Source organism: Teleopsis dalmanni, chromosome 2, assembly GCF_002237135.1.
Source record: "Teleopsis dalmanni isolate 2A chromosome 2, ASM223713v2, whole genome shotgun sequence".
Taxonomy (NCBI): Eukaryota; Metazoa; Arthropoda; class Insecta; order Diptera; family Diopsidae; genus Teleopsis; species Teleopsis dalmanni.
In genome coordinates this window covers 101,734,304-101,751,989 of record NC_051847.1, presented here as the reverse complement: position 1 = coordinate 101,751,989, position 17,686 = coordinate 101,734,304, and the positions used below count along the sequence as shown (strand labels likewise).

General features: G+C 32.6%; 1 protein-coding gene across 1 annotated transcript; it reads left to right on the top strand.

The window, feature by feature from the left end:
• The first annotated feature begins 4,189 nt into the window (after window positions 1–4,189).
• LOC119685480 (43 kDa receptor-associated protein of the synapse homolog) lies at window positions 4,190–8,456 on the top strand. Its single transcript, XM_038099764.1, has 8 exons — window positions 4,190–4,251; window positions 4,310–4,392; window positions 4,463–4,629; window positions 4,843–5,505; window positions 5,570–5,668; window positions 5,739–5,930; window positions 7,305–7,504; window positions 7,991–8,456. Exons 1-8 carry the CDS (start codon window positions 4,214–4,216, stop codon window positions 8,403–8,405), a joined length of 1,857 nt encoding a protein of 618 aa, XP_037955692.1. The 5' UTR covers window positions 4,190–4,213; the 3' UTR covers window positions 8,406–8,456.
• The last annotated feature ends 9,230 nt before the right edge of the window (window positions 8,457–17,686 follow it).

Sequence of the window (17,686 nt, the reverse complement as noted above, 5' to 3'; positions counted from 1 at the left end):
GGAAGGTTTTCGGTCCAATTGTGCATGCTATTATAGTTTATTCCGAATGGTGTCCAATATTTAAGGTTTCAATAAATATTTTTCTAAAATCGATATAAATTGCAGAGAAACTTTTTATACGGTTATATTGCATTGTGGGGCTAGATGCTCATTTAAGATTGTTTCTACATATTTCAAATTGAAATAATTTCATACTAATAAAATAATACTAATAAAAATACTAATAAAAAATTATTACTTATTTCAATATATTAATGTTGGGCCACTTCACCAAATTAAATTAATTTGTTTTCCTTAATTATGGATAATGGTAAATGATTCAAAAAAATTTATAATCAAATAGAATTTCAATCATTCGGAAATTGTAGAATTTTTGATATGAGTCATTTCCATTCCGAATTTAGAATGAGAATCTTGTCTTCAAAGCTACCGTATATAAGAAAAAGCATATTTTGTGAAAAACCAGGTTATAACATTCCTAGAAAATTTATCAAGGGTAAATACGAAGATGAACATAATGTTTATAGAACAGATAGCAACAGTCTACCTTACAAGTCATCGAAAAATTATAAACGATACTAATTTTTAGGAAAATAAAATAACTTAAATGTTTTTGCCACGAAGAGAACAACTTGCCAAATTATGCGACCTTGAAACTTATATATAATAAGGAACTACTTCTGAAAGAAAAAAACTTAACATCGTCACAGATGATAAACGGTGATTAAAATTACTAAACCACAATAACGTTCGTATATTCAATATATGCTTAAATGAGCTAGTGGATCGATTGATCAAATGACTATTTTTGTTAAAATATAATAAGTTCTTGCAATACCAGGTCTAGGTAAGGTTTTAAATGTCACTTCGTTAAAGTATTAAATAGAATATACATATTTGCTACTTTATTTATAAATTGTTCTTTGAGATGTCTTCGATGATATATATCTTTGACCTTGATTTCAGAATAGATTTGATTTATTGTGAAACTCCTTACGAAAATCTTTTATTTTTGTGTGTTATCCCGAAAACGAATCTTTTATTCCAGTAAGAAAGAATGGGTTTTCAGATTTATATATATTTATGTGCAGAATATGGTGGAGATATAATGGTATACGTTTTTAATTTGGGCATATTAAGGATGCTTATGGTATTTGCTTATATTTCACGTGTTGCATCTTTTGGTAATTTTATCAAAATTTTTTTATTAATTTTTTTGGTGTTTCTATGTAATTTCTTGTATCGATTATTGTTATTATTTAGTGTTGTTTGTAAATCGAATTTAATATTTGATAAAGTTAAGAGGTGCGATTTATTGCATCACACCAAACATTGTGATTAGACCTCAGTAGTCTCAGTAGTCAAATATCAGAATCATAACACCAAAAGTAGTCAGCCTACATTTGTAATTTGTACCATATGTAGTGCTATTCATGCAAGACAGTGGTAAATTCTGGTAAATTTTGAATTTCGTAATAATTTTGCCAAATTTTAAATCAAACAATATTTTATTGCGAAAGTGTACGGACATAATTTTTAAATACACCATCTAAATAAAAGTCGGTATACTACATCTTAGAGGTACCAATTAGAGACATAGTAATAGCCCCATTAGCAAGTTCGTCAGTGTGAATGCGTTTCCATATCCTCATAGCCGCAAAATTTACTTAGATTGTTTTTGCATTTTTTTGCATGAGAAGTCTTGGCAGTTTCTATGTCTTCCAGGTTATGACATTGTATTATCTCAATTCTTATATAGTTATTTGCCTTAGCTCAAGCGAATAGCACAGTAAGTGCTTGTGGCTGATTATGAATAAACACCAACAATGTATATAGCTCGAAATTTGAACAATAGAAATTAAGTATATGTTTGCTTTGTATATTAATAGAGGTATCCACGGTTCAAAGTTGACAGGATTCAATTTCAGATACTTGCAGTTAAACATTAGATAAAAACAATTAATATGTATGTATTAATGTATCATTTCCACATAAGTATGAAAATGTGTCTATAAAGTCTTGAAGAAAGTTGTTACCCTATATGCAAAAAATGGCGAATAATGCTATCAAACCATTCGATACACATATTTTATACTTCTATATAAATTTCAAAATGCACAAATATGATTAAATTTGTTATTTTCAATTGAAATTGTCAGTTTTTTGTGATGAATCCGAAAAAGCTTTAAGGATTGCCTTAAGTTATAGATATCGTAGCAGGCCTTCTTATAGAGTTTGTATTAAATATATTTAAGCACTGATGCAGACTCACAAGTGGATATCTTACAAAAAAATTCTATGAAACGAGTGAATGCACCCTTGCTTGCCTAACTTTGATTTCATGATCTAGTACAGAACAGATTGTATCTATCTATAGCTATCTGGCTATTCATATATACAATAACGCTGGTACGTTTTTATCACCTTTTCAGCCTTGTATAGCATAAATTTTAATGTCATGCACTTTTATTTAAAGAACTGTTGGTACATTTTCAATTGGAGCCCCTATGATAAATTTGGGTTCATGGATGCCAACACCACTTTATCAGCCTTTAGTTTTTAACCACAAGTATGATATAAACACATCCATTCCTACATCCATTTCATTTTTAAAAATCTTTAAGTTCATGCTATTTATTATAACTAGCATCTAAGTAATTTTGGACCTGAAATCTGGAAATTGTTTGTAGTTTGAGAAGTTACTCAATCTCAAATACCCATATTTATATTCTACCTTCAAAATAAAACTTTTAATTGCATTTATTGGGTCCGCAACTAAAATATGATTAAAATGAATATCTGAAAACACTGATAAGTAATAGTATCAAAACTTACGCTAAACGCTGAAATTTTTCTATTAACTTCTTTTGAGAGTTATCGTTTTTGCATTACCCGCAGGAGAAGCGGAATTATCCCTGTCAGTTTTATATAGAAAATAAGGATTAAGGAATAAGGTAAGGATCATCAACTCAAAATACATAAATTAGTTAAATGGAACTTATTTACCAGATTTAAGTTTGAAACGTTTGAAAGAAATGACTCTTTTTTGAAAGGACTTCATCATTTTGTTATCCACATCTTAGTATTGGTAAATGACAGATGGAATTAAGCAGATTGGATTCAATTCTCTTCTGTTTTCTATATATTTATCCAGTTTGCTAAAAGATCGCGATAATAATAAAAAACCGTCACTAAAATTCTCAGAAGAAGAAGAAGTTATAAATTTAGTTGCTTAGGAGCCAATTCGAATCCTGAATCCAATTTATTAAAAATACAACTATTTATTTAAAGATTGATGAACAAATTTCGCAACCACTTGTCTTTGATTAAAGCTTTGATTAGAAGCTTTGAACTGCTGAAGACAAAACAAAACAGATTATTTTAAAATTTCAGTGGTCTATTTTCCAATACGTTCTAAAAAACAAAAATATTGATCCTATAGATTTTTAACATTTGAACCCTCATTAAATGGGTGAAGTGATTTTCCTCATGAACTCTAATGATTTTGTACAAGAAAAAGAATCAATTTTTTCGATTATTCTGGCCTGTTAATTGATTTATAACGATGGAAATGGATGAAATTAAGCAGATGGGATTCAATTCTCTACTGTTTTCTGTATATTTAATCAGTTTGCTAAAACTCGATACGTGCAGATGTAATATAATATAATTCTAATTCCATATTTTGATAATCATTAGTCAGGTAATAAATGTTTTAATAGAAAAAGTCCTAAAATCATAATTTTTTGTGAATGCTATTCTGCGATTACAAAATCGGTTACAAATAAAATGTTATTTTTACTTTCTATGCCATGTTGATTGTTTATTATGCGGACAAACTGATAAAATTTTCCATACTACTGCTTATATGGTCAGTGAACAAAACTATAGAGTTTTTAATCATATTTACTTCTATATCAAATATTGAAACCTGTTAAAGACGTTTATGGGTTTTGATGATCTTGTTGTGACAATTAAGACTGAAGGAACTTTCCCAAGTGATGTAAGAACACCAAAATATCATAACTAATTCAAATATCATAATAATAACTAAGGTGAAGTGGCTAACTGTTGTCAGAATATAACTATATATATATATATATATACTTTAACACTAAACACAATATGAAAATAAAAAACTGCACTCCATCGTAATACACCAAAAACTTAGTACCTTATGTTATTTTAATCATTTCAGGGATTGATGTGAGCCATGTCATGGGAAAGCGTAGTATCAAAGGATCTGCTTAGGTAAGACCCATATTGGTTTTTAATAGTAAATATGAAATAAATAAAAAATAAAATATAGTTTTCCACATTGTCAAAATTTATCAGCAACTCATTTATTGGCTTCCCCAGATGGTTCACGTAATTTGTTAGAAGCATCAAATGGTAAAAATTTAGTTTAAATAATATAAAGTTCTTTACATTGAAATATTGATCTATTGTATATACTATAAAGAATTTTGCAACTTTGATGAAAACTATTCATGGAATGTTGGTTATGGATCAAGTCCGGAAGAAAATTCATTATGGGCTCATCAAGGATTTTCTGCACCCCGGAACTCCGTAGTTAATTGCTTTTTAATGTTTCAACGGAGCTTAAAACAGTATTTGGCAAAAAGAAAAGTAATTTCAATTTTACCCATTTGCATATTGAATTTCATGTTTTATAATAAGTTTGAACGTTCACACACTTTATATAGTGTATAGATATAGATCATTTGTGCGAATAGTATTTTATGTTTTTTTTTACTTTTTAAAACTGTTGTACACTTTGTTTTATTTGAATGTCTTCATTAATAAGTGAATTGTGTAAATGCTAAATTCATTCATATTTAGATGGAACGTGGTTTGCGTCTTTATGAACAACATAATCAGAATGCGGCTGTTCGTATATGGCGAAGTGCTCTTAAGGCGACAAGTCGTCGTGAAGACTGCTTTCAGTTATTAAATTATCTTTATCAAGCTCATATGGATTGGGGAAAATTCAGAGAAGCAATCGAGTTTGGACATAGAGCTTTAGGAATTTCAGAGGAACTTGATTCACAGAATATGCGCGCTGAAACATATTTAAACTTAGCACGTGCGCATGAACGTCTTGGTGGTTTAGAGAGAGCACTTAGTTATGCACGTCACTCGCTTTATAATGAGTGTAACAAACAATGTCGAACTGGTGGGTTAGTTCATCTAACAGTCGCTCGAGTTTATTTAGAAATGGGTGGCTTCTCGCGAGCACTGGAAGGACTACAAAATGCTCATAAAATTGCTCTATCAATAACTGACCCTTCTTTAGAGCTGCAGGTTTTTGTTGCATTATCCGAATTATTTGGACGTTTACAAGATAATCATAAAAGTGCAGTATACGCATCAAAAGCATATGATTTGTCACGTTCTTTACAATTGGGACATTTGAATTCATCGAATCATCGAGCAGCTTTATTAAGAATGGCTGCAGCTTTAAGAAAGCAAGGTGAATTAGGAGATGCTCATGATTATTGTATGGTACTTAATAATTTATATAATATTAAAAATCTAGAAACAAAGTCTAATCTATTTATTATTTCAGGAAGCAACTAGACTCTCATTAATATCTGGCGATCAAGCTACCTATACACGTAGTTTACGGATCATGGGTGATATATACCGGAAAAAAATGGACATTGATGTAAGTTGACTTCAATTTAATTGTAAATATATTTATATTTATATGCATATATTATATACGAATGTTTTAGCGAGCATTTAGGCAATATGAACTTGCAATGGGAACTTCGTCAGCAGTTGGTGATCGTATGGCGCAGATGGAAGCAATGGATGGTGCTGCACGCTGCTTAGAAGTGTTACGTTTGCAACAAAAGATATGTAACTGTCGTCCTTTAGAATTTAACACGCGATTGCTCGAAGTAGCAAATTCAATAGGTGCAAAGGTATATTCAAAAAACTTTTTTATCTTATTAAATAAAAATGGATTGCTCATTTTCGAACTATAATCCGCAAAGAAAGGTCACAAAAACAAATTTATAATATCATATAAATTTATGCACTAAGTCTATGTCTAGACAGCTAAATTTTCTTAATTTCGTTAAAATGAAATTAATTTAGTTTGAAAACTGTTCATACTGTCCCAAATTAACGAAATCATATGTTTTTTGTTTACAAATCAAATGTTAAAAACTGCATACTCAAAACACCATTTCTTAATGCAACGCATAACGTAAGTTAAAACCTTGATACTTAATAAAACATTTAATTTAAAAAAAAAACAAATGAATAATAAAAAATTATTGATCGTCAAATTACGGCAAAAATAATAAGTAGTACGACCGACCTAGCACCCACCTAAATGGTGAACCACCAGAAAGGTCTATTTTACAATTTTCTTTTCATCAAATACCTGTATTTTTAAATCATCTTGTTTATTATTATTGTACCTTTCGGGCATCATGCATAAATCTGAGTGTATTTAATTTGCTGATGATTTGCTGTGATTACCTGAAGCGCTTCACAAATTACACAGAGGATTTTTTTCTCAAATCGAACAAACGCATTCTGTTGAACATAATTCTCACATGGCTTTCATGCTTTCCTAGTGATGCTGACGAGAAACAAATGTCATCATTGTAACAAGTGACAAAGTTTAAGTGACTAAATATGCTGCCCAAGTAGCGTGGGAATATTTGACTGCCGTTACACAAATCTAATGTCATGACACTCAACTCGAAGGGACCGAATGGTATAATTTCTGCACTGTTGCAATTGTAGAGTAGTTTTGTACTTCAAACATCTGGTCTGCTTAAAGAGTCATAAAATCGTTGGTTTTCTGCAATTATTCTTACCAAAGAAATTTTAAAACTTCGTCAATCATCTTGTCATTCGCCACCATCTTCATTCTACTAAGCAGCTGTGACGGTTTCTAGTGATTGAGCTAAATGACTATTTACGTTAGTCGGACTCAGTGAGCTCACTTATTAAGAAACGATTAATCTATCTTCAGCTTGCGGCATTTTTAGGAAATGTCGGTATTACCAGTATAGCACTCTCTATTTATATATAACGCAAGATTCGAACTGTATATAACGCTGTATAACGTATGGGGTGCAGTCGGTTACCCTAAGTAAAGTTGACAGGTCCTTGGATTTTGTGATGGTGCTACGCGTGCGTAATGCGTTCGTCACAATATCAAACAACGATAAAAGTAATCAAAATATGTATATTGTCTTTGAGCATATTCAAATATTTACACTAATTATTTTGTGTTAAAAAATTTAAAATTTATTTTTACTATCAAATAATTTTTCCAGTTACTTATGCGCAAAGTTCGCAGTCGCCTTTCTTTAATTTATCAAGCATTGGGTGATGATGAACAATATAACACGCATATAAAGTTGGCAAGTCAGACTGATGCTGCTCTTGGATTAATCTGCGGCGTTTGCGGGGAATTATTTGGTCTTGAAACAGATTCCTTAGAAGCTCTACCATGCGCGCATATACTACATGCCAGGTATTACAAGCATGATTATATATATGATTGTATTAATTGCTACTTATCAATTAAAATGAACTATAACAAATTAATTCAATTATTTTTAAGTTGGTTAATGATTTCGTTCTACACAGAAGTCCAAAGTGTTAATATAGAAGTGAAGTACGAACACTGATTCTAATGAACACTGATTCTAAGCTTCAAATTTTACAGAGCACGAGTTCAAGCCTTAGTATTTGCAGTCTCCAAAAATTATGTGCGAATAATTAAATTCAAGAAATAATTCTAAGCCCACTGATGATGGGTATTTGGCAATACTCGAAACAGCTGTATAATTAGCCAAACATTTAAATTATTAAAAAAAATTTTGTTGTTTCAATTCACTACTGTTCGAAAACTCTCTATTAATTGCTATATAAAATATTATAGTATTTATTAATTTTTGTTTAATATGAACTTATTTGTAAAGTTGGTGTTAAATAATTTTTTTTCTAATTTACGCAGGTGTGCACACGAATTAATTCGGAAACGTGAAAAGGGATCCAATCGTGCTTGTCCAGCTTGCAATAAATTAATAAATTCTCATCTGCATTTATGCTCTCCAGAAAACAATAGATCCATGCAGAACAATATATTAAACAGTAACTTACAAATCAATACAGCGGAGTTAATTCCTCCACTATATATCAATGAATCAGAAGATGATAATGATAACAATTCCATTGTGTATACTGATAATATTTTTTGCAATGGGTTGAGCACGAATACATCAAACAACAGCTGTAGTAACATACTTATATCAGCTAAGCGCGATATAGAAGAACCTACTCATCGAAGTAACCTATCTTTAGAATCTTTAAGTATGCACGCATCTAGTTTAAATGTCAATAGTGGTAAAAACGCCACATCTTCCGTATAGAAATCAGTTTAGATATTAAAAAAAACGTTTAAAAAACGTTTAAAAAATGTTTTAAAATGATGCATTCATTAATATTATTTTAATTTAAACTGTAATTAATTTCGATATAATTTAAAACTGGAAATGAAAAATAGTTTTATTTTCCACTTCGTACTCATTTAAAATAATTTTTTTTCTTTTACGAGACGATTAGTAATCTTAATGAATTGAAGGGGTACTACATAAGTTTTGAAAATATTTGGACTATTCATGCGTCGGTCAGAAAAAAAAGTAATTTTATAACATTTATTCAAATTCTTTGAGGCAAATAAAGTTGATTATAAGAAAAATTATATTAAAGATTCGCTAATGTCTATTTGTATTAATATTGTAATGTTCATATACGAATTATTCCAATCACTCATGTATTCGAATTTATATCAATTAATTCAAATGTGAAAAACCCAACATTTAATGGTGAGTTCTACTTATTCGAATTTTATTTGTTTTTATGAATTTTATTATGTATTCATTCATTCTTAGAAGTCAATTGCTTGCAGATTTAGTTTTTATTCACAGCACGCATAAAAAAATTAATTAAAATTAATATCACAATTTTACTTGTCTCTGCATACGGTTTATTTAATATAAATTCGAATAATTAAATTATTTTAATAGTTAGATTGCAAATGATTTGATTCATAAGCCCATTTCATTACCTTCTATTTAAAATATTCTAAAAAAATACTATGGCAGTACAATGGCAGTACTGTCAGTCATAATGACAGTACATCATAACAGCATTAAATGCTATAATTAAGAGTTTTTGACAACAAATGCAAGTTATTTAGCGGTTGTTTTAAAAATAAATACTAATATATTATCACTTAATTTATTGTATAATGTGTAGATATACAAAACTTGTCTTTATGTATGAATAAAACATTAACTCGAAGTAAATATATAAAATCTTCCAAAAGGAAGTTTAAACAAATTAAGTTTAACAAATTCTATAAAATAAAACATAGCTTAAAAAGTTAAATAAAAATACTTGTGAAAATAATTTTAACATTTAACATATTTCCTTAAAATGATACCTGTTGTAAATTTAACAAAATAGATATTTCTGTATAAATATAAATAAAAGAAGTATTTGAAAATGACTTTTATTTGCTGTACGCGTACCAGATGTTTGTTATGTTATATACGAAAAGAAATTGTTCTTCATACGAAATGGGCTGGAGTATGTGTGGCGGATTCGCCAGGCTTGCTGACTGGTAATTGTGCACTGCTACTCTAATTAATCTTTCGACTCAAAAGTTAGTTTCTCTTCTGTTCGGACCAGTTGTTTCGTGTTCAACGACCTGCCTCTTACGTCAACCGCGACGAAATTTAACTCCATCATCACGAGCTCGAATTTAAATGTCCGATTTTAATGTCTACTGCTAAGTTAACCGATTTTCCGCGTATGTTTTAATTATTTTATGTAGTCTTGTGTATGTTGAGTTATAACGACAATGATACTTCGTTTGATTTTGCTGAGGTACTACTCAGCCGCAGTCCGGGTCGTTGCAATACATTTGTTTTATTAACTAGTTCGAGAGCTAGCAAAAGGCCAAATAGAAAGTAAAGACGTTGTTTATTTTAGCTCAAAAAAGATATCTTTATTATAAAATTTATAATACCAGGTAAAAAAGTATTCTAGTCTAATATGTTGTTATAATACTAAGCGGTTACAATAGGTTGTAGCCAATACCATCAAAATGCTGACGACGATATATTCTATGATAATACAAAGATCCTAATCTATGGCATCAAAATGCCAACGGCGTTACAAACTATGATAATACAATGATGCCATAGGCTAAGCATCAAAAAGCCTTGCGACGTTATAAACTATAATAATACAATGATCTTAGCTTATAGTATCAGAATACTACTGGCGTAAAATTTTCCTGGCGACTTAGCGATGATGTAGGTGTCTACTTGATTCGGTGTGCTGGCGCTGTGATCTTTCATATGAATTCGGCGTCTATTTATATGAAAAATCACACTTATTTCGTTCGTTGCACGCACATCCGCACAAGTGTAATTCTTTGCACGTTTAAAATTTGATGCATTTCTTGCCTAAATTCCTATATTGCCATGAGAAGTAATAGCTCTGCCGCGACCAACAACTTCTTTTTGTAGCCTGGCTTCTCTTGTGCTAGCTGTGCGTGTGGGTGTTCGCTACTACATTGAAAAACTGGTTCATTCAATTTATGAATAAAAGGTGGTGGTTTTTAAAATTTATGTTTTTTTGTTTTAATAAAAATTAATATTAATATTAAATAAAGGATATATATAAATAGTGACAAAATTCCGTCCTTACAGGCTTTAATTGTTTTTTTGGATAGTCTGCCCTTACAAACACATGGAATGTACTAACGCTTTGTGAGCGAAAACAGTTATTTTTAAATGATTTAAAGTCGGAATTGGTTTAACTTGTCGTATATGCTCACACGATATTTTTTAAGAAATTTTTGTTAAGAAATTGTGTTCTGAACTTGCTCAATTAACCCATTCGATTCCGGGTGATACGAAGATGTGCCTAAACATTTTATTAACGGTTCAAATTTAGCTCACTAATTAGTTGGTGCGAGTTTGGGACACCCAAATCACGATATCCAATTTGCATAAAAATTCTCCATGACCGTGTCAGCGGTAATATCTTCCAAAGGGCCGACCTCTGGCCATCATGGTTTTAGATAGTGCATATCTATTATTAAATCCAAATGTACATGAACGAATCGTCAATCAAACGGCGTAAAAGCTTGTAAAATGGGTCTGTTATGTCTATTTATTATCATTTGTTGATAATTTTAGCATAATCGCATCACTGTTCGCAATATCTTTTCGTATTGACAACCACACGAACTTACTGGATAATTATTTAGCTGTCGACTTCACACCTGCATTTGTTAAGTATACCGTATCATATACTTTCCTGCGCAGTGATGATGGAATGTACGGTGTAATGATACATATGATCACATCACAAAATACTAGCATTCAGGCTGTGAAGAAAGCTTCTGCAGCTGAAGCGCTGAATTTGAACCCAATAGCTGCTTCAACTCTTTGTTAGTTTTTTAGCACTTGCTAATTGCCTCAAAATCAACAACTGTGGGCGTGTTTATTGCATCAGCTTGAGATCAACTATCTGCTACTATGTTGTCAATGCCATTTATGTGTATGTGGTTGCAAACTCTGCTATAAAACACAGCTGACGCAATTGACGATACGAAACTTTATCTGATTTTGTTGGAATGCACATGTAAGCGGCTGTGATCCATTGGAATCGTAAAATGTCTCCCTTCTAGTAATATTTAAAATTTGATAGCAAAATACTATGGTGCTATGATTTTTTGTACCGACTTAAGCTTCGATGAGAAAAATGCAACTGGACGCCAGTCATCGCTTTATCGCTGTTTCAGTACCACGCCAACTGCACTGGTACAAATCTGTTGCCAATTGAATTGTAGTTGACGGGGAAAAAATATACTCTATTTTCTATTATCTCTATGAGATAGTTGCAGATCCATCTTTTTGTTGAGTCAGGGATAGATGTTTCAGCCAATCATTTAACAAGGTCCTATAAATACTGTGTCAAATGACTTTACGATATCAAGGCCAACAAGCACCTAGTATGAATCCCAACCAGTGCGTTCATGGCGACTTTGGTTTAAGCCATGATATATTTGAGATGTGATCTCGCTAATAGTGGAGATGGTAGTGTGATGTTTGCGAAGTCCATGTTGGTGAGAAGCAAGATGAATATGTGACGATACCTGTTCACGAACTTGGGACTCGAGAACTTTGACTACTGGAGATGAATACTATAATATTAATAGTAGTCCACAAATCCATTCCTTCCATTTATTAAGGCGAGATTAATCCATCATTTTACGGATGTTATTGTTCAAAGTTGTTATGCGTGAATTGACTGCGTCAAGTTTACGAAGGATATCGCATTCTTTACCAAGGGGTACAGCGTCAGTATGAAAATGTGGCCGTATTACCTTCGTCATACCTGCAGGAATAGCTGTGGCAACGGCTTTGATGATAATACTGCAAAATTGTTTCTCTGCCTTGTTAAAATCAGAGAACAGAGAATATTGAGACATCCTTAAAAGCGCACAGTTCGCTGTTTTGAAATTTTCGTAGGTTTTCTTGTCAGCCTCGCTTACGACCTTGATAGATGGTATCAATATCATGATGGGAGTGTAATCTGAGCTTAAAGTTATATGAACACTCCAACTCGAGACAGCGAGAAGCCTAGGAATTGCGAAACTCACATCAGGAGAGCTGGAGCGAGTTGGTATTACCATGGTTAAAAAGTCTTCATTTAGTACACCAAAAGAATATTCGTCAATTTGGGATGCAAAAGATATACAGATACAAATAAATATAATTATTATTGCTATTGGCATACCTGTTAGTTTTTTTGTAAGTTTTGAGACCATATTAACTTTTGTCAGTTATCACTTCTTTAGTTTTCGTCAAACAATTTATGTTTCCTAATTTTGTGTGCCATTACGGTTTAAAGAATGTTTTACTTCTATCACCTACATAAGATTTCTTCTCGACTTTATTGAATACTTTCTATAGACTTTTCACCCTCGTATCTAGCTCACTTGTGCATTCAATCTGAATTGATTTAACTTTAATAACCGCTATCTTAGTAAACCTTGTAAATTTAGCTATTACCTATCAAATTATCATATTTGAATCTTTGAAGCTAATGGTATATTTTATTTTAAGAAAAGCATTTTTTGTCAGTAACTTTTTAATTGCCCAATTACATAGTAACTCTTTCCAACTAACTAAGCGCCATGTACTAGGGAAGGAAGATAAAGCGATAACTCTATTATTTACAGTTAGAGTTGCTCTCAAGCGTATGCTTCATATTGCTGACTATTAGCGCTACTACATAGGAATAGGAATGAATAGAGTACTAGCTCCCAATAGAGCAGAGCACTGCAACCAGATTGATCTTTTGTGCTGCAACAGTCCCTAACCGAACAGAAAACATTCCGCCTTCCGAATAAAAGCCGACACTCCATCTCTTCGGATAGACCTATTTTATTATTTTATTATTAACGCAGTCCATGGTGACCCATTAAATTCCTACCAGTAATCCCAACTCTGTTCTGCTGAAGAGGGATACCTTATCATAACTGTAGGGGTGAACCAGCTGTTTAGCCTGACGGTTACCTCGACTGTCGTGTCAGTAGCGACTTCTCTCGGCTCAAATCCATTTATATATAGACCTATAGATTATAGACCTAGTTGTAAACCAACTTAATCAACAATAAGGTGCCGGTCCACAGATTTGAGTGGCAAAACTGTCGGCAGACTCATTACCCATTATTCCTGTATGACTAGACATCCAGCAAAGAAGCACTTTGTGTTTGCTTGCCAGTTGCTGCAGCGTATCATAGCAGTCTAATAGATGCTTTGAGGAAAACTTCCAAATAGATAATGCTTTGATTATTGCTTGACTATCTGACTAAATACAGATTCGGGCGCCTTTCAACCCATTGTTTATGTTAATACGAGCGTAGACCTTGATGACGTGCTTGGAAAACAGATGACCTTATACCCAGCGTTAAGGGTATAAGGCCATCTGTCGGTCTTCCGATGTTAAGACCGAATATTCCAGCACCAACTCCTTCTTTGGTTTTTGAATCATCGGTGTACCATGAAATCACTTTTGGTTCTGTTCCAGGAGTGCCATTTTCTCAGTCTAATCGATCGGGAATGAGTACTTCGAATTTTCTACCGAAGCGAAGTTCCATGTTCATGAGATCTGTCCAATCGCAGATCTCTCTGCCAGGAACTAGTCTGCAGATAGAATTTTGACTGTCGAGACTTCCGTGCATACTGACAACAGGGTGTAGCCTAGCAGCACTCAAAGCTGCTGTCTTTTTAATAGAGAGATTCAGAGGAATAAAATCTAGTATGGACTCCAGTGCTGATGTGGGACATGTTCTAATAGTTCCTGTTATAGCGATACATGCGAGTCTTTGTAGTTTATTGCATTTGAGTATTGCAGCTTTTTGTTGTACCTTATTTCACCAAACAAGGGCTGCATATGATACAATAGGTTTGACCATTCTGCGGTAGATCAATGATAGAATTCTAGGCCTAAGGGTCATGTGCACATGACCCGGGAGCTTTGCCAGTTATATTATCCAGGTGAGTGTTCCAGTTAAGACGCTTATCTAAGGTGACCCCTAAATATTTAACTTCGTCGGAGCATTCGATAGCCGTATCTTTTATAGATAGGAACCCCATATTCAGTTTATACCTTCTGGAAAATAGTGCAATTACTGCTTTTTTGGGTTAATACTTACACCTTCTTTTATACACTAGTTCTAGATTTTGCGTAAGGCCGCCTGCATTACATCAATAACTATGACATCACATTTACCGGAAACAATGATTGCCACGTCATCTGCATAACCTATGGCATGGTCACCAGATTGCTCCAGTTTAACTAGTAGATCGTCTAGGAATGGACGATCTACTATAGGAATCGTGAGAGAACCCCACCCTGAGGGCAGCCCCGTACGGCACTAATACTGATTGTAGTACTACCTTACATGGAAGATATATTCCTGTCACGTAACATGCTATCTATCCACGTTATTTAACATTTTTTTAATTATTTTATTATTTAAGGTATTAAAGAACAATAAATAAAACAAAACAAGACATAAAGCAACTAGTTATTAAATAACTAACAAGCAATTTAAATTTAAACAGATTTAGCCGATTCTACGCAATAATGAATCAACTGTAGTACATTTCAATAATTTAAGTCCAAAGATCGCAAGGCTTTTTGCGTTTTAGACGGCGTATTGGCTCAGTAAACTCAGTAAACAGGTATATAACTGACGTTTCGATTTGTGAAATTTACATGCACTGATGTTTCTTTATTCAGATTGATTTTCCATTTCCTTGTCCAAACAATTATACTGTCCATACTATTTTGCAAATTATTAGCTGCTGTTACTGCGCTAATATTACCAACTGCCTGCAGTATCATCAGCAAAAGTTGCTGTGAACGTCGTTGCACTCGTTGGCAGGTCATATGTATAAATGAGATATAAGAGGGGACCCAAAACACTACCTTGTGGGACTCCAGCGTTAATTTTATGCAATTTGCTATAGGCATCACCGTGCTTTATTCGAAAGTAACGATCAGTTACTCCGTTGGGAGAATATTTTTTACTTTGGTATGCAATCCGGAGTGTCAGACTTTATCGAAACCCTGCGAGACATCTAAAAACACGGCTGAGCAGATTTTTTTCTTCAAGAGTTTTTTCTATCACAACCTACGTGATACGTATGAACTTGATCCATACCTTAATGTAAAGGTATTATGTTTTGACTTTCAATCAGAGAAAGGATTCTTTTAAGTAAGACTTTTTCAAATATTTTTGAAAGTACAGGCAGGAGTGCTATTGGTCTGTAACCACTGACGTCATTAATATCCTTTCTTGACTTAGGTACCATGATAATTTCAGATACTTTTCACAGGGATGGAAGGGTCCGCATCTGTATTATAGCATTAAATTTTTTCGTAATTTTGACTATACATTTTGCAAGAATTTCTTTTAATACTTTAGCACTTATTAATTCATAACCTGGGGTTTTTTAGCTTAAGTTTATTTTTAATAATCATCATTACCTCAAGCTCAGTGGTTGATGGAATACAGGATGAATGTGCTGTCCTAGGAGGGCAGATTACTGCATTGTTATCGTTTCCGTGTATGGGAAACACTTTAGACAGGTGTTCGAAAAGGATGTCCACTTTTTCCTGATCGCTTTTAGCTCATTGATTAGCGTGATTTTTTATTGGGGCTTGGTGTACTAAAGGTCGTTTAAGGTTTCGTGTGCATTTCCAGAGAGAATAGTTGGTTGCACGATCATTACTTAAGTTAGATAGGTAACAGTTGAATTGATTATTTTTAAATTGGTTGATTTTTAGGCTGAGTTCTTTTGCAAGTCTGTTAAGAATGGTTTTGTCTGCTGGAAATCTGGATTGCTGCCACTTTTTCCGCATCGTTCTTTCTCCCGCATAAGATCCACAGTGGCTTTTGGGTATTTATGAGGATAGGTTGCATTCCTTAATGTGGGCGTGCTGCACCATGCCGCATGTTGTAGCAAATTTGTAAGGTTCAAAATTTCAGTTTAAAGATTGTTTTCTCCACAAATTATTATTGTACATGAGTCTATATCTTGTAAGGATGGAAATTTTAACTAATTTCCAACCTACATACAATCAGTATGAAGTGGATATCTGCAATAAAAAAAACTGGTTAATTTTTTGTTGTTATTATTAAAAGTAAATAACTTACCATAAACCCACCCCCGTATGCACGTAACTGCACTACATGAATAAACCTAAGATTACATCGAAAATTCAAAGAATATAAAATATATTTAAACAAATAAATAATACACTCACTTTATTTATTTATTATTAATTTTATTAATTTTTTATTTATTATTAATTTTAATTAATATAAATATTAAACAATGACACTGAGTTTAAATGTTGATAGCACATTTAAACAAAACAAAACAAACAAAACAAGAAATGTCAAGAGCTTTTGTGCAAAGAACTTTATGCAATAATTGATGCGCCCCATATTAACTACGGCGAAAGCATAAAACAGCAACTACGTCAAAATGCAAACCAGCTGTAAACTAAGCTTTGCGCCACGTTAAAGTTTGATCTGATAGACATATAAGAAGACGCATTTACTTAGAAGAATTAGTTAGTGATCAACACTTGAAGTCATCGGACTTAGTGATCGACATCCCAAGTGACCAGAAGCACACAGGAGGACTTCCAGCAAACAAAGTTGTCAGCTAAGTATCAAAAACAGTGTCGACAATATCTTTCTTTTATTTTTATTTTTTATATAAAATTATATATATTTCCTCATAAGTGTGAATACGTTTAAGTCCTTAATCGCATAGGCGTGAATACGTTTATGTTCCTTCCTCATAAGCGTGAATACGTTTATGTCCTTCATCGCATAGGCATGAATACGTTTATGTTCCTTTTCTCATATGCGTGTATACGTTTAAGAGCAAATCCCATATATAAAATCTAATACACTAGCTAAAAAATATCTTTATATTTTAACCATTATTAGCTTTAAGAAACAAAATCGAATAAACATACTTTTGAAAATTAATAACTAAGACACTGTGTCCTCATTTTATATAAATTTATTGCAACGACC